Here is a 22,732-nt window from a genome sequence, read left to right as displayed (position 1 = left end):
GGGTGTTGATCGCAGCTTGATTTAACATAATTTCAATTTATTCCGGTGAAGGGGTGATTTCTGTTATGATTGAAGATATTAAATGATATAGGGTTGTTCCAAATGATATTAGTGGTGTTTGTATTTGTCAATATTTAGTAGATTTCGACTAGTATACTAATGCAAATGCTGCAATCTGATTGGCTGAGCTACTCGTATACTATCAGTCATTAGTAGAATTCTACTATTGTAGCATACTAATGCAAATGCTGCAATCTGATCGGCTGAGCTACTCGTATACTATCAGTCATTAGTAGAATTCTACTAGTATACTGATGCAAATGCTGTAATCTGATTGGCTGAGCTATTGAACACTATCAGTTATTAGTGTGCAGTGGCTGGAGGTCGTCTAGGAAATGGCGACGTTTTTTTTCGTTTTTTCAAAGTTTTGGACTAACATTTTGATGTAAATGGATAATTAAATTCCTGAGAAGTCGAAATGAAGGGCATTCACGGTTTCGTGACCTTGAAGAACTAGACAATGTTGAAGACACTGATGAGCGCGTGTACAACAGGAAATTCCAAACGACAATTCAGTCCGCGCGATTTTTCTAAAGCGTAAAGTTAAATACGATGTACAAAAACAATTGGGAATTGTCATTTGAAGAAAATTTAAGTAAAAGTTAAACCAAAACAATTAGATTATTCGCTCTCGATTTCTATGAGTTGATAGTTGATGAGGCCGAAGGCTGAATCAACTATCACCTCATAGAAATCTCGAGCTCATAACCTAATTGTTAATTGGAGTGCAGTGGCAAGAGGTCGTCCACACAATGGCCACGTTTCCCAGTTTCTCTGCTGTTTCAAGGAAGATTTAGAAATATTACTGGATGTATGAATTCTTAAGAGCCATGAGGAGGGAAAATGACCGTTATGCGGCTTTAAACTTCAAAATTTTACGATGAACCGATGAGTGCTCGTCCATAAATGTGCTGGGCGATTTTGCTTAAGCATAAAGTAATACTACGTTGAGAAATGATTAGAAATCGTTATTTGAGGGAAATTTAGTCAGAATTCAATCTCGACCTCATAATCTAATTGTTAAATAGTAATCCTCTTTCTGCGCGAGACTAAACCAAACCGATTGCCGGGTTTGACGAGTATTTTCCCGAACGATTTGAAATGTTATGTCGCAGAACCTCGACTAAAACAGGAATTTCCCAGATATTCCTTGGTTGACCACATTCGGATGCAACATTTCAAATAATAGAACGACAAGAACAAGTAGAATTATTATAAGGCTAGCTCCGTGAATCCTGTGTAGTGATTGAGACAAATGTCCATAACAGATTACCATAGCAACGACAAAACCTGTTAATACACCCTTAATTATTTTAGCTTTAAGTGAGTTATGTAATTCAAAAACGGCTCGTTGAGACATTTTTTATTATCGAATTGTGATAATTAAGCATGTTACGACAGGATATCCAACGCATTAAAAATTTTGGAAAATTAAAGGTGACTCTGAAAGCCTACCTACCGAATGTTTTTTAGACTTTGCAAAACGTTTTTGCCACCACGGGCAAGACTGACTTCCGCCAATCCCTACAATATCGTTCTTCTGTAAACTTACATGAGTTCCTAAATGATTTGCCTGAGCACCGCTTTTGTGAACAAAGGATGTTTTGTTACTGGTCCTCACTGGTTTATACATAATCGATCTCAGCAGCCCAAATCAACAAATGTCTTCAGTTGATATATTTTCGAGCTTCCTCAAATGCCCGACTATCCAGTGATTGAATTGAGTCAGTACTCATTACAGTGTTCAATAGCACAATTCTGCACATCACATCACATTATCACATCACATTTCATTATCACTAGCATTCCTTTGATACTATATTATTAGTCACTCTATTTGTATTTTTTTTGTCAAGATCTTCATTTACAATAAAACTGATGAATGTACAAATTTGTGGCTCTATCCATACAATTATTGACATGCAGAGAGCACTAACACTGGAAGTTTCTTCTTTCAATTCCAGCAGCAAACGTTTCTCACAAAAGCAGTAATAGAAGAAAAGCATCCTGAAGCCTCAAAGAAATGCATGATCAAAAAATACCAGTAACTTTTGAATAAGTCCAAGAAAACATACTTTTAGGTAGACAAAGAGCAACTAAGGAGGGTAAAAATATGTTGAGAAATACCACATATTGTTAATTAGGAACATGACAATTCCTTTCCACAGATGCTCTTTAACATTTATCTTAGTCTAAGATCCTACAAAAAGTTGGTTGAGAAAACATTAATTTTAGAGGGAAAAAGGCTGGCAAAGATTGATTTTGACATTGCAGATGGAACACTGAACACTAGTGCATTTGCAGATATATCGATAGCAAAGTCTCATATAAGTGAAGGCATTAGTATGCATGGTTTTAATTATAAGACATGTCTCACTGCATACAATTTATACATGTACCACCAAACACATTACTGTTAAGCAAGCGGATGTCACAATCAGTATTGAGCCAGAACACCGTGAATCATTTGGTAAAGATGTTGTTGCCTCAGTCATGGCAAATAGTATATATAAATCATCTTTATACAATAACTGTCTGTTGTGTAACACAAAGATCCAGAAAGTTGATCATAATGTTGTAAAGTGTCATAAATGCAAGCTAACCACTTTTTGTTACTAAGCTCGTATACACATCAGTAATGAAGTATATTCATTTAGTCTTAAACAATGACCTAAACCAAATGCTGTGTACTTACACTGTCTTAGATACAACTATGAACACACTTTTAAAGAAGGTAGCAAATTAGGTCACTACTTCTACTGAAATCCAGCTACTTGAATATGTCTCATCCAAAACCTTTAGGTTTACAGTCAGTAACAAAGACTTCTTGTGAGCTGCATGACAGATATTTAGAATGTCATATACTTGGGCCACTGAGCATCATATTTGAGTTCAAAAATTGTTACAGTTGATAACCAATAAGCTCTATTTATTAGATCACAAGAAGAGCTACAAGAGTTCCATATGTGATTAACTTCATCCAATTGTGCATCTTGTCAGTTCGAGGAACGTTCAGTTTGATTCAGTCTCAAAATCATATGCACAGCTGGATCATTCCACTGTTGTACACAGTCTTGCTTCTGAACTACTCAAGAAACATCACTTCATATCCCGATAATGAATGCTATTTTTGTCAAAATAAGCACGAAAGCTATTAATAAATAATAAATCGCCATCTTCAGTTCTTTAGGTAGTGATTTCTTTGCTCCGAAGGCATTATGCATAAACTGTGAAGCAGTAGCCACATGCACGTTTTGGGAGCCTAATTTTTTCGTTATGTTTTGAAATTTGGGGCCTTCGTCTAGGGTGTGGCACACGTCCGAATTGTAAAAGGTTTAAGTGAAATAAAATGGTTGAGACTTATTTCTGACGAGTGAGGGAGGAAACAGTCAGAAATTCTAATTCTGATGGCACGAGGGAGAGGCTCGCGGGGTGTCATGGGACATTTAGGGACTATTTAGGCGTTTGGCGGGAGACGTAGGTCATTCTAGGCTAGTCAGTATTCGTGTTCGTCCGCTTTTGTTTTGGAGCTTTTCTATAACAGCTTGTATGCATAAATGAAAAATGTTCTACGTTATTGATTTTGTAGTTGTAGTTGTAATTTGCAAGGATAGAGATTATGTTGTAAGGCGGAATACATCTATATCAGAGGACTGACTGATGCATCCGTAATAAGCTGTTCACATTGAATGTCTCGTGTTAGCGCAGTCAGAATGATGTTTTGTCTTTGTGTGTGGTTTTGTTAGATCATGCTTCATAAAAGTTTGAAAAAAATGAAGGATAAATGTCGGGAATTGGAAAAAGAATAACCGGGATAAAGTGAAAAAATAAAAGAAGATGTAAAGGGAAAGAAGAAAAAGGTGTGAAACAAAAAGAGAACGAGTTTATTGATGGAGAAATATGCTATGATAGACTTGAAAGTGATCTTGACGGATATCGGGAGAAAAAGAAGGAAAAAAAGAAAGTCAGAAGGTACAATATACGAGCCGGTGAAGAGTAAAGTATACCGAGAGAAAATACGAAACGATCCGATTATATTTGAAAATTAAAGGAGAATTAAAACTATTAGAGGCATGTAGAGGAGAGAAAAAATGAGGGAGAGATCTCGTAAGAGATGGCGGAAGTTGGCGGGAGACCACGTGCGACACGAAGCCTATATTAAATGCAAAAACGAACGAGATCAATTGAGAAGGAAACGTCGTGCCAGACGCGTCGAAAAAGAAAAGAAAAAGAGAAAACGTGTGACGGTCGCGAGTTGTGTTACCTTTGCAAGGGGATTCCCGCGGTATCGTGGATACCCAAATACCAACATGGTATTTCACGAGTCATACATATAGTGTCCACCACGTTGGAATCCTCAGTGGTCTCCGCCATGGTAGCCGAACTGGACGAAATTCTGCAACGACCTGAGTTTAAGGACGACGTGTCGGTGGATAAGTCGGAGCTAAACTGTTAAATACACATTAAACGGACGCCATTCCATGTCCTCCAGGACAAAGTCACGATATTCGTTGTGCAATCGTGCACGTCTTCCAGTAGAGATATCAATTTTGAAGTCTTCAAAGAATTAGAGTTCCGATAATAGATCGCAGCTACAAATGCTGCTCTTATTTTAAGTGTATGCGTAATTGAACAATGAAGCCACAAACAGTAAATTGTATTGATCAAGTTATCATTGGTTTGTCTGTAATAAAGAGGTTACGCTCATATGGATTATTTCCTTTCTGTTGCTGAGAGTTAGTGTTCGTTGTCCGTATTAGAGAATGACCATATTTTTAGAGAGTTTTTATAAGGAGCTGTCCTTAATTATTGAAGAGGTGTCCTCAAGGAGAGCGTCGACTGTACCTTCTTAATGGAAACTGAATCTATCTCTTCTTCAAACTAATCTATTTCGCCTCCTCAGGTCGGCAACTCCCATTTAAACAAGGAATCACCAATTAGCACACTTGTGTGACTAGGAAAACGTTACAAAATATCACGTCTGTCTATTTTCTATGCCTTTCGTTTAGCGTAACGTAACATTTATACAAGATGTTAAAGAACTTTCAAATTAAAAAGTATATCTTGAAAAGGAAAACAGGAGGTGGATGTTATAAACTGTTTCCCTAAAAAGAAAAAGGATTAATAAAAATAAAGGGTCAAATAGCAAAGCTATATGTAAAAGATATAACTCTACAATATGCTCAACTTCGTTAGATAACGTGGTTGCAAAACTAAAACACATTAAGAAAGTGATTAAGTCAACTAATATTCTTGAACTGTTTCGAGTTTTCTGCCTCAGCTTCGGATCTTGGTAAACTGTTCCACTCATCCACAGTGCTCATAGCGAACAAATACTTACATGGGGTACATTACTGTTAACAAAGTTCATTCGTATGCGTTTTGAGTGGAAAGCAGAGCTCTGACTAATGATTTTTGAGAGGCCAGTATGGAGGCTTTAGAGCCTTGACACTGAGTGTATTGTATAACGGGAAGATTTGGATCGCAATTTATTTTATGATAAACATGTATTACACCGGGATCAGCTGCGCGAAACACCTCAATCTCTGGATGATCTACAAACTTCTCAAAAAGATCCACGTCTTCCAATCCCCAGCCTCTAATGCTTGTGTCAAAGCCTCCAACAGCATCCATATCTTGATGATAAATGCATGCGGGTCCGTACGAGAATGACCTCCAAATTCCTGCATCTTTGTTAATAGTAAAGTGCGAATCGGGTTTGGTTTTGTTGCTGTATGTTAGTTCAGGATCAAACTGAGTAAACATTATTGGAAAGTAAACTCGCTTACCAAGCGCAGTGTTCAATCTGCAGCGATCAATAAATTCCGAGTTAAAGATCAAGTCAACATCACACAAGAATAACAAAGCTGCTTGATCAAATTTATCTGCTGCCAGAGAAAGCGCTATCCCGCGGGAAAAGGTACCCGCAACATCAAGCCAAATAAGTTCTGCTTCGGGATATTTCTCTTGGTATTTCTTCATGATATCTTTGTGTTCGTGAGGAGAAGACACAGACGAAGAATAAGCGACTACCAGCTTGACTCTCTGAAGTACTTTGAGGCAGACCAATTCAAAATTTGTCATGAAACGACGGAACGTTTCCAGACGACCTTCTAAGGGGACGATGAAGTGTACATAAGGGGGCATCCCTGCACGGGGCTCAGTGGTATATCTCAAATTTGCAAAAGGCTGTTGGGCATAGAAGCTTCTCTCGTATGAAATGTGAATAGTTTTCGTTTCACCTGTTTTTTTGTGGCGATGTTTCTTTGTACCAATGACTGTGAGTTGTACGATATGTTGTATGCCATATAGGGGATGAAAACGCCTATAACCAAAATTTATTTCCTGGTCCTTCAACTTTCCAAGATGTCGATTCTTCCTGACCTCTTCGTTTATAACTTCCTTTGTTTTCTCCAGCATATTGTTGACTTCAATTTTCAGTGCGCCACGGATCTTGGTAACGGGCGCTTTTAAGCTCAAGTCAGGGTAAAATGATTTGGAAGTAAACATTTCCCATTTTTCAATGTTATTTATGGCCAACTGATGATGAAAATCTCTTGCATCTTGAGGGCCTCGTTTGTCCTCGTTTCTCGTTTGTAGCAATCGATCCATGTTCCGTAAAACGCGTTGCAGGTTTACTCCTTGCTGTTGAAGATCTTGAATGCGTTCGTTGTTAAAGTGCACGTGTAGACGGTACATGTAGGCGGGATCTTTAACAGGGTGAAGTGTAATGGCATCATTAATATTCTTAGTGTTTAGCTTACCCAGAAAGATTTTTCCATTCCCATTGTAGTCGTGAAGGAAAAGTTTCTGCATCTGAAAGAAAAAAAAAGAAATCAGAATCAGTCAGTCATTAATCACGATATTTCATATTTACAGTAGCGCGAATTTAAAATAACCACATAAAATCTCGCTTTTAGCAGCTTTCTGTAAGAGGTCGACCACAAATTTCACCACACATGCAGATTTAGCAAACTTCTCTCTGCTGAGAAGAATGTAAGTTAGTATATGAGCTGTTCGTTGAAAGCTTGAAATTCTCAGGAGAATAGTATTGTATATGTGGCTGGTCTCTCATCCGGTAATTTAAACTGAAGTTTCCTGAGGCAGTTTTTTTATATTTGAAATCCTCAAGATCATAGAGCGGTCAGTGATCTTGTATGAATTCTGTCACGGGGACGTTTTGAAGACGGAAAAGGGTTCTTTGAAAGGAGAAAGGGAGGAAGAAAAGAAAGAAGGAAGCAAGGAAGCAAGAAAGGACGAATGGAGTGAAGATGCAACAAAACTACACCTTTAACTTCTGATAATTAGCAACTTACCTCATAGGCCCAAGTGCAGGAAATTCCAACATAGCGTTGTATACACCGACCAAGCTCAGTGTCTTCATGCATGTGTGATTTCGGTGCTTTTAGAAGACAATGTTCAATATGCGGAGTAACCTTTTTCAAAACACTTCGACTGAATACTACACCCGGCCCTCCCATACAGTAGTTATCTCCAGGCAACAGGTTAAGCATTCCTCTTTCTTTCTTTGCTCCTGTTCCCGCTTGCCCCAGGTAGATATCATCGGAACTGTTTAATGAATGTAATAAATGTACCAATTTGTCATTGCGGATGTAAACATCGTCGTCCGCTCGCATGAACCATTCGTAGTCGTCGATGTGGTGGTCGTGTATGTACTTGATCATCATTAACGACTTCTTCAGCGGTGGATACGAGTCATCCACGTCGGGTAGACTGATCACTGGTAGCTTGGACTTTTGATGAGTCTGACTTGAAAAAAATGTTAGTTTTCCAGCAACATTCCTGCCCCATGTATCAAACACTGCTTGAGCTCGAGTTTGCAGAAATGTCTCAGCTGTCATGACACCAACAAAGATGAACTTACTGTTATTAAACTGCTCTTCGTTTGTCATTTTCCCTGGTCGGAAATTCTTTTTATAGGTTAAATGGCATTGATTCTGCTTCAGAAACAATGCAACATGGAGACCAACAATCAGGCCGGCCAACAGCAACAGACACTCACGAAGAATTCGAAGTTCCATCTGAAGAAAAGGTCGATCGCCTTGCAAATCATGAAGTGAAATGAATGTTGTCTTGACCAACTGACGGACAACCTGTTCTGATCTCTTTCAAAGAGTTCCTCACAAATCGTGTGGAAATGAACGGAGGAGTCAAACGAAAAACTAGCTGTGTTCAAAACATGTGAAATTGAATATTGCCCTCGGCGATATTGTGTACATGACTAGTTTAGAACATACTTTAGATGGTTGAATGTTTTTGTGCTTATTTTGGTGGTCTTTCAAGTCGAGATTTTTTCAGTTTCTTTCTTAAATATGGCATTAAATACTTCATTCTAAGAGATGAATTTTATAGAAAAATAGAAAATATAGTTATCTAGCCTGAGTTTCGTGAACAGGGTTTCCGCCGTAAAGGGAAGCCTGAATATCAGCTAAGATCTCTTAAAACGAATGGGCGAAGCTGTCACAACAACACGCAACAACAACGGCTTGCTTCCCATTCACAAATGAAGTCTACAAATACAGTATCTTGACCTAGGACTGGATCCCGGGATACCGCTTAGTAACTTTATCACAGAATACATCTTCATATCTATCTTACTTTTAACGCAAAATAGAAATCATTTGATATGCATAATAACCCTGATGATTCAAAATAGGGAGGACACAAATATATAATATATATTTCACGCAGCCATTTTTCCTGGCGGTTCATTTACGGTCTCGCTCGACGGGCTAAGCGAAAGAGGGACTACTCGTAGTCTAACGTATAGTCCGCGCAGTCATTTTGCTCGTATTCTTCGTAACTCGAAAGATATCCGCGAGTATTCAATTATAATCCACGATTATAATACATGTTAAACCCATCAATATTTGTGCTGTCTTGTTTTGAGTCGACTGGGTCATTATGCATATCACTGCATGAGATCCTAAAAGTTGGAATGATGGAACGACGGAATGGAGGAATCACGGAACGACGGAAAATGACCCCAAATCCTAAAAGAAGGAATCGTGGAACGGCAGAACGGCGGAAAGTAACTCCAAATCCTAAAAGATGGAATCGCGGAACGGCAGAACGGCGGAAAATCTCCCGAAATCCTAAAACACAGAATGAGGGAAAATCCCCCGAAATCCTAAAAGACGGAATGACGGAAAATCACCCAAATTCCTTAAAGACGGAATGACGGAAAATCACCCAAACTCCTAAAAGATGGAATGACGATCCGGGGATCCAAGGAACTAAAACACCTCTTGTAAACACAAAATGGCCATAGGATTTATCAATCCTTCCTTGGATCCCGGGATCACCGTTCACCCTTCATACATGTTTGTGTGCCGAGAGTTGTCCAAAAGAGTGCTTCTACAAACCTTTCAAGAAGACTCTACATGATTAAACAGACTCCGAGGAAAACAATGGTCAGTAATACAAAGAACTTCGAAGTATGTGGCCGTCACGCTCGACACAGATGAGGAACGTAGAAATGTACCTTGTATACAAACCCACCGCTGGAAGGAAAAGCTGGCAGTTTTAATGCTTCCTAGGTTTCAGGATCGCTACAAAGGACCTAAACGTTAATCTTGAAGCCAGGTAAGAGATTTACGTGAATTTATCGGCGCAATTTACGAAGGTGAGTATGTTAGTTACTCACTGGAATATTTTCAAAATTTCCTTAACTTTAAAGCGGTCGTTAGTTTTGAAAACCTAGTGGGCAGACAAAATTTATTATTGTTTTAAATTAAGGGCCATTTATACTTTCTATTCATGTAGTTCAGCAGTTTCAAACAGGTGCCACAAGTAGAGCTATTTTCGCGTTTGGTTCAAAACTCGATTTAACAGGTAGAAAATCTTCTTTTAACCGTTGAAGGAACTGCCTACATTGAATTATAATTGCAACATGGCTAAACAAACTGCTGTGATATATCTATAGTTGAAAAAAAGAATTGGAACTTTTGAGCGAATATTAATTTTTTTAGAGCGCCGGCAATATGTGCTATTTTTCCAGTTTCGGCAGGCATGCAACTTGTGTCGAGCGGAACGAACTTCAATTAATCCTAGAAAACTTCAATTAGAAAAGGGCGAAAGATTGACGATTACCGCTAATTCGTTCACGAAAATAGATCAACTCGACGGATTCCGCCCGCTGTGGTGGTCCGGATGAGAAAATTCCGCCCGCTCCAGGAATCAATCAGATTGCAGGATTTGTTGAATTCCGCCCGCTCACGAGCTGAGGAAAAGATAAGTAATTGATATCTTAACACGTTTTCTTCGGAAATTTAGAAGAATTTCAGTAGAAACTCTCTTGCTTTTCGATCAGCATCTTGTTCTGATAGATTCCAAATATGGATATGCCGGATGTGACTCCATTTTCAGAATGGGTATCCTGTGTTAAGACTGGTTTTCACTAGCGCATAAGCTAAGCACAATCATAGGCATAAGCATGCGCAAATGAGAACACCAGAACATAAACATAAGAGCATACGTAGGCGCAGTATTAAAAAATTTCTCGATACCAGCTTTCCTCGACTATACAATCAAGATGGTCGCCTTACGCTTATGCTTATGATTATTTCACTCGTGTTCGCATTACGACATAAGCATAACATAAGCACAAGAAGAACGAACCATGTTCGTTCTTCTGGTGCTTATGCTTATGCTTATGTCATGGGTGTTCTCACTTGCTTATGCGAGTGCTTGTGCTTATGCGCTTGTGAAAATCAGCCTTTAATATTCCAGATATGGTACAACTAACTCAAAAAGGCGCTTTCTTCTGACAATGAAGAATCCGCTGAAGAACAACATCAAAGATATCCAATCCAGGGCTTCCCTTGTAAAGAAAACACTTCTCGTCGAGCCCAGCTCTGTCTCTGCCGAGAGGGTATTTAGTCTGCTCAGAACCCTTTCAACCCAGCAGGAAAAGCGCCTTAGAAGATTACATTGAGGCATCCGTGACGATCAGGTACAATTGCCAGAGAAAGGACTAGGATGCGTACAGAGTTAGGCCCGTTTCAAGCTCACCAAATTCACAAGAAACTGTAACTGAGCAGAAACTACTCGCTATGTTGTTGCACAGAAACAGAGCCAGCTTGCTGTTCTTCGATTTCAGCAAGAAGCTATAAAAAAATTTTGAGCAACTTTTGGGGGTATTTTTCAGCAACTTTTTAACATTTTTTGAGCAGAATCTGTCTAGGCCTATTCCTAATGTGACGTCACCCGCAAAAAGAGGAGATACCCGCTACCCCCTTTTTAAACCACTTGCTCCAATAGGGCATAGACGCTAGTCCACGAGTCTTATATGAGGAATTAATTACGGTCACTTGAAAAATCATCGTGTGTGGTGAAAGCGCTGTGTTGTGGCCACAGACTCGGGTTCGTTACCTGGTCGGCGCCAAAAAATATGTTTCTTCTTTTTTCCTGTTTAGTCATGACATGTCGTGATTCGTCAGACCCGAGATCACGCCAAGGAGAAGTTCTGGATGGTGATTGGTTCCTTCTAGTTTTAAATATAAAAGGTTCGTAGCTCGAGTCTCATCGAGTCACGTTTTGTTTTCAGACATCCGCGAGAGTGTCCCGTCGGAGCCGTTTGGTTTCTTCACAGTGTTCTTACAAACTAGTACAAACAAACAAGTACAGTTTGGGACAAACTAGTTCCCGCAGGAGTCGCTCTCTGTCTTTTCCTAGGCCCAAGCCGGTTCCTGTAGGAGCCACACACAAGAGGACCTACAGCGAGGCATTCGCTGATGATGATGACGATAATGACGATGATTTGTGGCTCTTCGACTCCATCGTCGACGAGATCAAGGAGGATGTCCCACGACCCCTTCACCCTGTTGGAGTTTGATCTTCAACATGTGGCCGACAAACAAACCTTACGTGCCACAGTCCGGAAGAACCTCGAACCGACGGAACGAGATGATCTGCGACAAGTCGTGATAGACAGCGACGTCAGACTCATGCCTCACTCCACGGTCCACTTTGTCATGCAATCGGATTCCTCCCAGTACGCTTTTCAATCCGTGACAGAGTTTCGCAACAAGAACCAAACTCAACACCGATCTCCAATCATTGGCCCAGAATTTAAACTTCAATCAGGATTTCACCCCGGACAAGAGTTTCACCATGTATGGAAACTACCATCATCCACACCCCGGATCCTGGCAGTGGTAACGGTAAGCCGTGAAACAGACACCGGGATGAGAGACCGTGGAGAAATTGCTGGCCCGCGAGCAATCCGTGATCACCGTCAAAAGCACGGACAAGTTGTGTTGGTGCGACCACGGATATCGTCCCTTGGATTACGTCAATTTCAAAACTGGTTTCGCTATCCAGACTCAGTTTTTTTTTGTTTTTTTTTTTGTATTTTATTGATATTTATATAAGTTTACAAATAAGAGTGACAATCACAATTGAAATAACATTTGCAGATAAAAGAAAGAAAAACTAAATAAACTAACGTGAGTACAGTTGGAAAAAAAAAACGAGGAATACTATTACTAATAAGACTACTCAAGAGGAAAATACTAATACACCCAAAATACTTACTAACTATTTATATTAATGAATAAAAAACTACGCTAATTTTTACTTTTTTTAGAAGAAACTACATAGACTAACGCTAGTATAGATGGAAAAAAAAAAAAGCAAGAAATACTGTTACTAATAACACTACTTGTAAGGAAAATACTAATATACCAAAAATACTTACTAATATATTAATAAAACTACGTCAATTGTTACATTTTTTAGGCTGCCGGCCTAAATACAATTAGTTGTAATACATTTCTTCCACTTGGCGTCATGAAATGTTCGCTTGCCATTACAATCGGAAATAACCGTTTCGATTTGATATACTGAGGAAACTTTTGCGAGAAAGATCTTTAATGACGGAGGAAATCCTTTATTTCGACAGGAGTAAATGTGTTGTTTTGCTAAGATCAACAGATGGTTGAGAAGATGAAAGTCTACTTGTCTGTTCCAAAGTCCAAACATTTTGTCAACATCTGATAGTTCTTCGATTTTTATTTCTATCGTATTTAACCAGTTAATTAGTTCTCTCCAGAAACTGTCGGAATATTCACATTTTATTAGTAGATGTTCGATAGGTTCACTTTCTTTTTTGCAGAAAGTGCACAGAGGCGAAGGTGCTAGGCCAATTTTGTGGAGAAACTTGTTTGTCGCTAAATATCTATGTAATATCTTGTATTGGAATTCACGGGATCTAGAATCAATAACAGTTGGTCAAAGAACTTCATCGACTCGCTCAATTACCCGAGGGACCTTGCGGACTCCGGTAATTGCAGCTTTTCCAGGACGCTTTACCCGAGTACCAAATCGTGGTCCTGTCGGTGGACAAGATGGACAAGTTGGTGATGTAGATTGTCGTGATCCTACCTGCAGTTGCAATCACCACAGAAACGGAAATTGGGTAAGAAACCACCAAACGAGTTGGAGCCGTGGTCGTGGTCGTCCACCTTGATCAATAGGATGAGATGTTCGGCTGACGGATCGCAAAAGACATTGCCAAGAGGGCCTTATCAATAGAAAGTAAATGTACCACTTATTCAAACTAATCTATTTTGCCCGATCAGGCCGACAGCACCGATTTAACCAGGGCATCACCAATTTGTACACTTGAGTGATTAGGAAAACGTTACAAAATATGTATCGCGTCTGTCGCTTTTCTCAGCCTTTCGTGTAGCATAACAATATAACATTTATTCCTAATGTAAAGAAAAGCTTTAAAATTAAAAACCATATCTTAAAATGAAAAACAGAAATTGGATGTTATAAACTGTTTTCCCTAAAAAGAAAAGGGTTTAATTAATATAAAGGGTCTAATAGCAAAACTATATGTACAAAATATAACTCTACAATGATATACACAACGGCGTTAGATAAAACGGTTAAAAAACTAAAACACGTTAAGAGAGCGCTTGAGTCCAGTAATTCTTGAACTGTTTCGAGTTTTTCTTCTCTTTCGAGTTTTCACAAATTTTCAAACAAGCTTCTCTTGTGTGAAATGTAAATAGTTTCTGTTTCACCAGTTAAGTTGTTGTTATGTTTCTTTACAGTAAAGAATGTCACTTGTACAATGTATTGTATGCCATATAGGGGATGGACACGCCTATAACCACAATTTATTTTCTGGTCCTTCAGGTGGCGATTCTTCCTGACCTCTTCATTTATGACTTTCTTTGTTTTCTCCAGCATATTGTTGACTTCATTTTTCGGTGCCCCAAGGATCTTGGTAACGGGCTCTTTTAAGCTGAAGTCAGGTAAAACGATTTGGAACTAAACATTTCCCATTTCTCATTGCTATTCATAGCCAAATGCTGATGAAAATCTCTTAAAACTTGGAGGCCTCATTTCTCGTAAAGAGACAATCTGTTTGCTTGTAGCAATTAATTCATGTCCCGTAAAACATGTTGGAGCTTTACATCATTACATCATTTAAAGATTTTAAGACAGTCATAAAGAGAATGAACTTTTAATAGTAGTTATAATTACTGTATTAGTAGTAGTTTTAATTATTGTATTTTAATAATTTATATGACTTATGTATTTTTTTCTTTCTCGAAGATATTAGCTCAACAGAGCTACTCTGATAATTCGAGTTGAAATAAAGTGTATGTATGTATGTATGTACTCCTTGCTGTTGAAGATCTTGAATGCGTTTGTTGTTAAAGTGCACATGTAGACGGTACATGGAGGCAGGATCTTTCACAAGGTGAACGGTACTGGCATCAGTAACAGTCTTAGTATTCAGCTAACCCAAATATATTTATCCGGTCAGATTGTAGTCGTGAAGGAAAAGTTTCTGAATCTGAAAGAAAGAAGAAATCTAAAATATAATACCGAAAGACAGACCAGTTTAATCTTTCATCACAATATTTCATATTTGTGATTACCTGAAGTTTAAACTAATCACGTACAAATCTCCTTTTTAGCAGCCTTCTGTCACAAGTGGACCACAAAAATCACCTAACGTACAGGTTTGGCAGACTTATTTCAGCGTTAGGACATAAGCTGTTCGCTGAAAACTTGAACTTTACGGTGTAACACTGTGTATGTGGCTGATGTGTCTTCCGTTATTTTACCCTGAAGATCATGGCGGTGTATACAACACTATATTGGAATTTCCTGCACTTGGGTCTCTGAGGTAAGCATAAGAAGTTAGGGTGTAGTAATTTTGAATTTCCTTATATGTCTTTATAATGTCCCCGTGGCAGAATTCATACGACATCATAAGGCTGTTCTATGGATCTCTATGATGTTGAGGATTTAAATGTAAAACTAGGGTGTCTGGAAAACCCGAATAGCGAATAGGGAATAGTCGCGAATAGCGAACAGCGAATAGTCCTGAATAGCGAATAGCACGAATAGTGCGAATAGTCTCGAATAGTGCAAATAGTGGCGAATAGTGGCAAATAGTGGCAAATAGTGGCAAATCGTGGCAAATAGGGTACCCAGTATCTCGCAGTCAAACTCGCAGCAACGTAGGATGGGATTTTCCCGCTAAAAAGCGCAGACGCTTATCAGGGCAAAAGATGTTTCTAAACCGTAATTTCTTCTGTTTTAACCACTGCAAAAGCGTAAATACGTCTTATTAGGTTATCCTTGTGTTTTCTGTTTTCTTAATGTCGACGATGGACAGCCCTAGCCTGAGTCCGGAGAAGGAAAGGCAATAAATTCACTGAAATTCTGTTGCTTATTTGGATAATTAATTAACGCAGGATATTAGATCTAAAGCGGTGACTATTGACGAATATTTGTCCCCATTCGCCACTTTTCGCGACTGTTCGCCATTATTCGCACTATTCGAGACTATTCGCACTATCCGGGACTATTGGCTATTCGCGACTATTGGCTATTCGCTATTAGGGTTTTCCAGACACCCGTAAAACTATGCTTCATAACGGTGACTTTTGAATAAAATACCGAAAGACAGACCAGCAAAATGCAGAGTGGACAGCTTATATGCTAACACCGGAATAAGATTGCCAAGCCTGCACGTTAGGTGAAATTTGTGGTTGAACCGTAACAGAGTGCTCCAAAAAAGGAAATTTGTATGTGGTTAGTTAAAATTCGAGTTACCGTGAATATGAAATATCGTGATTAATTATTGACTGATTTTGATTTCTTACGCTTTCTTTCAGATGCATAAACTTTTCCTTCACACAAACAATTGGAATGGAATTCGAAAACTTTTTTTGGGTGAGCTGAACAATAAGACTATTAATGATGCCATTACGCTTCACCCTGTTAGAGATCCTGCCTGTACATACACCTTCTTCATGTGCACTTTAACAACGAACGCATTCAAGATCTTCAACAGCAAGGAGTAAAGCTCCAACGTGTTTTTCGGAACATGGATCGATTACTGCAAGCAAACAGTTTGTCCCTTCGTGAGAAACGAGGCCTTCGAGATGCAAGAGATTTTCATCATCAGTTGGCCATAAATAACAGTGAAAAATGGGAAATGTTTACTTCCAAATCATTTTACGCTGACTTCGCCCGCGCCCGTTACCAAGATCCTTGGCGCACTGAAAATTGAAGTCAACAATATATTAGAGAAAACAAAGGAAGTTATAAATGAAGAGGTCAGGAAGAATAAACATCCTGGGAAGCTGAAGGACCTGGAAATAGATTTTGGCTATAGGCGTGTCCATCCCCTATATGGTATACAACATATCGTACAACTCACAGTCATTAGTGCAAAGAAACATCGCAACAAAAAAACAGGTGAAGCGAAAACTATTCAAAGAAGCTTCTATAACCAGCAGCCTTTTGCAAATTTGAGATATACTACTGACCCCCTGCAGGGATGCTCCCTTATGTACACTTCCTCTTTCCCTTAGAAGGGCGTCTGGAAACGTTCCGTCGTTTCATGGCAAATTTTGAATTGGTCTGCCTCAAAGTGCTTCAGAGAGTCAAGCTGGTAGTCGCATATTCTTCCTCTGTGTCTTCTCCTCATGAACACAAAGTCATCATGAAGAAATACCAAGAGAAATATCCCGAAGCAGAACTTGATTGGTTTGATGTTGCGGGTACCTTTTCCGGCGGGATAGCGCTTTCTCTCGCAGCGGATAAATTTGATCAAGCAGCTTTGCTATTCTTGTGTGATGTTGACTTGATCTTTAACTCGGAATTTATTGATCGCTGTTTCTTATTTTTTCCTTATTTGGCTATGACATGTCGAGATCACGCCACGGAAAAGTTCTGGATGGTAATTGAAAGGCAATACTAGAGGGGTAAGAATTTTAGTGGACTTTAATCCTAGTGACGTTAACGCCCGCAAGAAAGCTCTTCTCCTTATGAAAAAAGCTTATGACGAAGGTAAAAAAAGTACGCTTCACTAGAGGAAAACTCTTCATTGACGGATGAGAACTTTCTGTTGCTTAGCCTAATTTTCTCATTGTATGTATTTTTGAAATATGACAGTGAAATGATGAGATCTTTTTTTCACATTTGCGAAGCCAGCGCTAAAGACACCGGCGCAATGTCTTAACGTCTGCAGGGATTGCTTGTGCAGTGCTGCACAAGAGCGAATTTTGCACAAAACTTGTTTCTAATAATTTTTTTTTCATGTACGCCATAGTTTTAATATAGTAAATGGTTTAAACCCAGGAGTATCAGTAGTTCGTACAGTGTGATCGTCCGGGTGAGGGTAGTTCTGAAAAGAACTGTTGTTGGTGACTGACGTTTCGACAACCTGAGCGGAAGTCATCTTCAGAGTCAAGTGAATAGTGTTTGTCAGTCGATGATGTTATAAGTCTGGTCCGTTGAACGTAATTGGTCAGTATAGCCACAATGGTATTGGCTGAAAGACTCGTGTAAAGTTTGTCGTCAGTCATTGGTGGGTTTCGATCCGTCTATTGCTAGTCAAATTGGTCGGTTTTTGGCCCGTGCATTGTTAAGTCGGTCTGTTAGAAGTCCGTTTGTCGGTTTCGTTTCCGTTATGGATAAGTCGTTTCTAAGGCGCCGGTAGTTGTTGACATCTGTTAAGAGGTGTTTTTTCCGGGTTAGTGTACCAGCTTTCCAGAGTCAGTCGTTGAAAATAGTTTGTACTGTAGGTTAAGCACTGAGAAGAGTCCCAGTCAATGCTGTGGTTTGTCAGTTGATGATGTACAGCAATGTGATTGTTGGCATCACCATTTCTCGTGGCTCGTTTGTGTTCAGTCAGTCTCGTGTTAAGGTTTCTGCCAGTCTCACCAATGTAGGAAGCCTGGCAGTCGGAGCATTTGATGTGGTAAACTGCTCCCTGTCTGTTGTTAGGTTCGTCTCTGTCTTTCACGTTGGTCAGTAAGTGTCGAAACGTAGTTGTAGGTTTGTGGGCTACACGAATGTTGTAGGGCTGTTAGATCCGTGAGATGGTCTCAGAAGTGCCCTTAATGTAAAGTATAGTCACTGTAGTATCAGGTGTTGGGTTCCTGTTTGTAGCGTCAGCTTCAGTAGGTCGGTAAATGCATATGTTTCGTCTAATAAATTCATTTATTAGACGATGCATTTACCGACCTACTGTACGGCCTTAATCGAGACAATGAAGTGGATGTCTTTTACTGCACACTACTGGAAACCATCGCGAATAAAAACTTTGACGATATCGTGAACATTATCATGGGAGGAGATTTGAACTGTCCTTTAAACCCATCATTGAAAAAAGAGGTGGCAGTCTAATCCCAAGGCAATCTATAATTAACGCAATTGAGCTGGCACAGTCCGAGCTGGATTTGCACGATGTTTGGCGGGTAAATAATCCAACAAAACGCAGCTATTCTTGGAGGCAATCAAATCCTTTAATATTTTCAAGGTTGGATTATTGGCTCGTTTCAAATTCTCTATCTGATAATGTTTGCCACGTTGACATGATTTCAGCTCTAAAAACTGATCACTCTGCAATAGTAATAGAATTCCAGGATGTTGAAGACAAGGTGAAAGGTTCAGGATTTTGGAAATTAAATTGCTCTCAGTCTTCTAAATGATAAAGAATACGTCAACGAGTTAAATCTTCTCTTACCTACTTGGATACAGGAAGGAAAGCAAGATCTAGGTGATCAGCGATCTGTATAGGACTGGGTAAAATATATATAATGTTAAGAAATAGTCTAGATGGTATTCGATGAACAATTGTAAACAACAAAAGTTAGAGGAACAACAGCTATACAGACAATTTCAAGAGGATACAGCAGTCTACCAAAACTGCGCCAGTCAAGAGAATTTATCAGTTTTAAATGTTTTGAAAGACAAAAATAGAACATCTGTATGAAAAAAAGGTGGAAGGCATAATCGTCAGATCGCGCGCACGGATGCATGAACACGGGGGAAAGAATTCAAAGTACTTTTTAAATTTAGAAAAACGAAATCACGTTATGAAGCATATTTGGAAGCTTCGCCTGAGTGGAGTTATCTCAACAGACCCTTTCGAGATCTTAAAAGCGGGGCGTGTATTTTAATAAAATCTTTATAATAATAACGACTTTATTTTGGCATTTCCACGGCTCTTCATCTTCATCCGATAAAATGGCTCTTAATCGGAAAGTAAAACTAACCACCTTACTAATACCATGAAAAGCAAAACTACTATATTATACTAATAAGAATGAGGTTTGTGACAAAATTTTAACTAAACTTAACAGTTGCGGAAACCTCTCTTTAGAATATCGTGAGATTATTTTAGTGTTTCTGAAGGGGGAGATGGCTCTGCTAAACTATATGCTAATGTAAGGAAAAACGTACTTGAAGACTTGCCGATGTTAAGAAACGAAACCATCTCTTGGCCACTTTGAAAGAATTTTATTAAATAAATATCAAACCGAAAAGTATATATACAAATAGCGACACGCAACAGTTGACCTCATCGCCTGATGAAGACTAGCAGTATAGCAGTCGAAATGTCGCGATCTATATCTCAGTGACTCCATCGTGAGACAAACGAGTGAAAAATTCATCTATCCTACGAAATAATTGATTCAAATGTGATGGACAGGTCAAACGTCACAAAAATACAAACTTCCTCATCTGCCAAACGTCATTTTCCCCGCCCCCTTACGAGCATGCGCGGTACAAAGACAATTTCGCGACCGGGAATGGCCGGCTATCGAAGGTCATTGCTGACATCAAGACCGCTATAATAATAATAATAATAATAATAATAATAATAATAATAATAATACTTTATTCAAATACAAAGTACAAAGAGTATTTGAAAAGGAGGACCATGAGGTTATCCCTATTTAGGTCCCCTTATCCCTATTTAGGTCCCCCTGCTCAAGACAGCTGCTTAAGACCGCTGCTTCTTTGTTGTTCGCTAACAAAAGCACGGTCAAGCATGCCACTTGGAGCAATAGCTGTCGTCTCTGATACACTCTTCTCAGAGCTGTATGTATTGCGAGTCTTTCGCAATTAATTACCAAAGTAACGCCCGACGAGCACTGTATTTCGGCATTTCGCTAGCGAGTCCTAGCAGGAAGTATATCCATGTAAACAGCCGTATGTTTTGAATAGAACCATGTTTATTTTGTCAGAAGTTTTCAATGAAACAGATGTCCGTAATTTAACTGAAACACATGTTTTGTATATTGCTAGTTAAGTAAGACTTTGCATATCAAAAAACCATCTCCCTACGGGTACAGTCGACGTTCTCCTTACGGACACCTCTCTAATAAGGACAGCTCACCAGGGGTGGATTTGTAATCGCCATCTATCATCGGAATTCTAATCCTTTAAAGACTTCAAATTGATATCTCTGCTGAAAGACGTGCACGATTACACAACAAATATCGTGACTTTGTCCTGGAGGACATGCAATGGCGCCCATTTAATGTCTATTAAACAAGGTAGCTCCGACTCATTATAGTTATTATACAATAGTAATAATAATAATAATAATAATAATAATAAGATAGTTCTATTTACAAATAATCGAATGGCTACAAAACAACATCACGAAGGAACAGCAGGAGGCTCTTACGCTACGTAGATGATACTTTCACCATCCTGGATCGGGATAGAGTTGACGTCTTCCTGCAACACTTGAACGGTCAACAACCATCAATCCGTTTCAGCATGGAGATCGAGAATAACAGCAAGATCGCCTTTCTCGACACGTCAGTTTACAGAGAACCTGATGGCCGCCTTACCACCAGTATCTACAGGGAACCAACACATACTGATCAGTACCTAGCGTATGATTCACACCACCCTCAGTCAGTAAAGCGCGGTATTGTGAAGCGTCTATACGACCGGGCTAAACGTCTCGTGACCAAACCATCAGTAATCGCTGGAGAGAAGAAACATCTGTCATCTGTACTTGTTTCCAACGGATATCCCTCCTCTTTTGTACAGAAGATCACAAAGGCACGAACAACCCCAAGAAGAGAGCCTGTCGCGGAATTTAAATCCACCGCCGTTTTACCTTATGTCCAAGGAGTTTCGGAGTCTCTCCGCCGCTGCTTAGAACAACAAGGCATTCGCACCGTCTTTAAGTCCGACACGACACTTCGGTCACACTTAGTGCGACCAAAGGACACCGTCAACCCGGCTCAACAAGATGGTGTTGTCTACAGGATTCCCTGTGAGTGCGGCAAAGTCTACATCAGGGAAACAGGGAGATCTATGCAGGAGAGGATCAAAGAACACGACAGGGATATACGACTCGCCCGTACCAAGACCTCCGCCGTTTCTGAACACACCCAAGAGACCGGCCACTATCCTATCTGGAATGAGGTCAAGTTTATTGATCGAGATCCTCACTGGTACACACGTAGGGTCAAGGAAGCTATTCACATAAACTTCACCCTAATAACATCAACAGGGATAGTGGAATTGAAATTCCTGAAGCATGGATGCCCACGATCAAGAAACACAACAACAGGAGAACGGTACAACAGCGGACCACTGAGGGAACAGCTACTCGCCGGAACAATGGAACAATAGGAGGATCGAAATGCACCAATCACAGCCGACCTTTGTGATATAAATGATACCGTGCAATCAGTCGACCTCATCGCCTGAAGAAGACTAGCAGTAAGCAGTCGAAACGTCGCGATCTACATCTCAAGTGACTACATCGTGAGACAAACGATAATACACTTTATTACTGCATCTACCGATGAATAATAATAATAATAATGTTCTATTTACAAATCATCGAATAGTTACAAAACAGCTATTGGCGAACAACTAAACACACGGAATAATTTATTTTTAAAACCCTAAACACTGGACATAAGTAATAATGTTATGGACAATCAAACTTTCACTTTTAATTAATTTACGAGTAATGCATCAGTCAATTGAAACCCCGGGGCCCCGACCCCCCGGACATAGCGGGCAGTTTAACCTTTACCCAGGGTTAAAACCAGGGGCCAAGAAGTCTATTAAAAGCCCCGTATAGCGGGAGCATCCGAACACCGGCACCAAATACAGAAACAACTCAAATCGGCGTCGTCGTCTTGGACACGTAGTAAAGGTCGAACTGTCGTTTCTATCACTTAAAACTCCAGGTTTGACCATAATGTTTCCTTCTGTAATCATCATTTACAGCGAAAAGTGGCCTTTCAATAGGCGCAAGCTCATGTACAAGTCGACATTGTGTTGGGTGTTAACAAATTCAAAATCGCTAAAACTGGGTAAGAATTATGCGGATTTTGGTTTA

At 39.5% G+C, this 22,732-nt stretch overlaps 3 protein-coding genes across 4 annotated transcripts in view; 1 reads left to right on the top strand and 2 right to left on the bottom strand.

Moving 5' to 3' along the window:
• LOC145479246 (L-rhamnose-binding lectin CSL3-like) overlaps nt 1-1,269 on the top strand; it is a 5,168-nt gene extending 3,899 nt beyond the window's left edge. For both annotated transcript variants that reach the window (XM_081457558.1, XM_081457557.1), the window contains one exon: nt 1-1,269. This exon is cut by the window's left edge and continues 64 nt beyond it. The gene's annotated coding sequence lies outside the window, so the exon portion shown is untranslated.
• The window catches only part of LOC145479242 (ryncolin-1-like), a 67,620-nt gene that overhangs the window by 18,120 nt on the left and 26,768 nt on the right, over nt 1-22,732 (bottom strand). The gene's annotated exons all lie outside the window — the stretch shown is intronic.
• LOC145479217 (chondroitin sulfate synthase 1-like) lies at nt 2,986-12,511 on the bottom strand. Its single transcript, XM_081457515.1, has 2 exons — nt 7,377-12,511; nt 2,986-6,876 (listed from the first exon to the last, which is right to left on the bottom strand). The coding sequence occupies exons 1-2, from the start codon at nt 8,100-8,102 to the stop codon at nt 5,428-5,430; spliced, it is 2,175 nt and encodes a 724-aa protein (XP_081313641.1). The 5' UTR covers nt 8,103-12,511; the 3' UTR covers nt 2,986-5,427.

Source organism: Orbicella franksi, chromosome 2 (assembly GCF_964199315.1).
Source record: "Orbicella franksi chromosome 2, jaOrbFran1.1, whole genome shotgun sequence".
Classification (NCBI taxonomy): Eukaryota; Metazoa; Cnidaria; class Anthozoa; order Scleractinia; family Merulinidae; genus Orbicella; species Orbicella franksi.
The sequence above is the reverse complement of the archived record's forward strand: the minus strand, read 5'-3'. Positions and strand labels throughout refer to the sequence as shown.

Bases quoted from the DNA above. Each gene is read 5' to 3' on its own strand.
- LOC145479217 (XM_081457515.1), bottom strand. From the start codon at position 8,102: ATGGAACTTCGAATTCTTCGTGAGTGTCTGTTGCTGTTGGCCGGCCTG. The intron at 6,877-7,376 runs GTAAGTTGCTAA...TTTTTCTTTCAG, and splicing joins CCTGCACTTGGGCCTATGAG to ATGCAGAAACTTTTCCTTCA.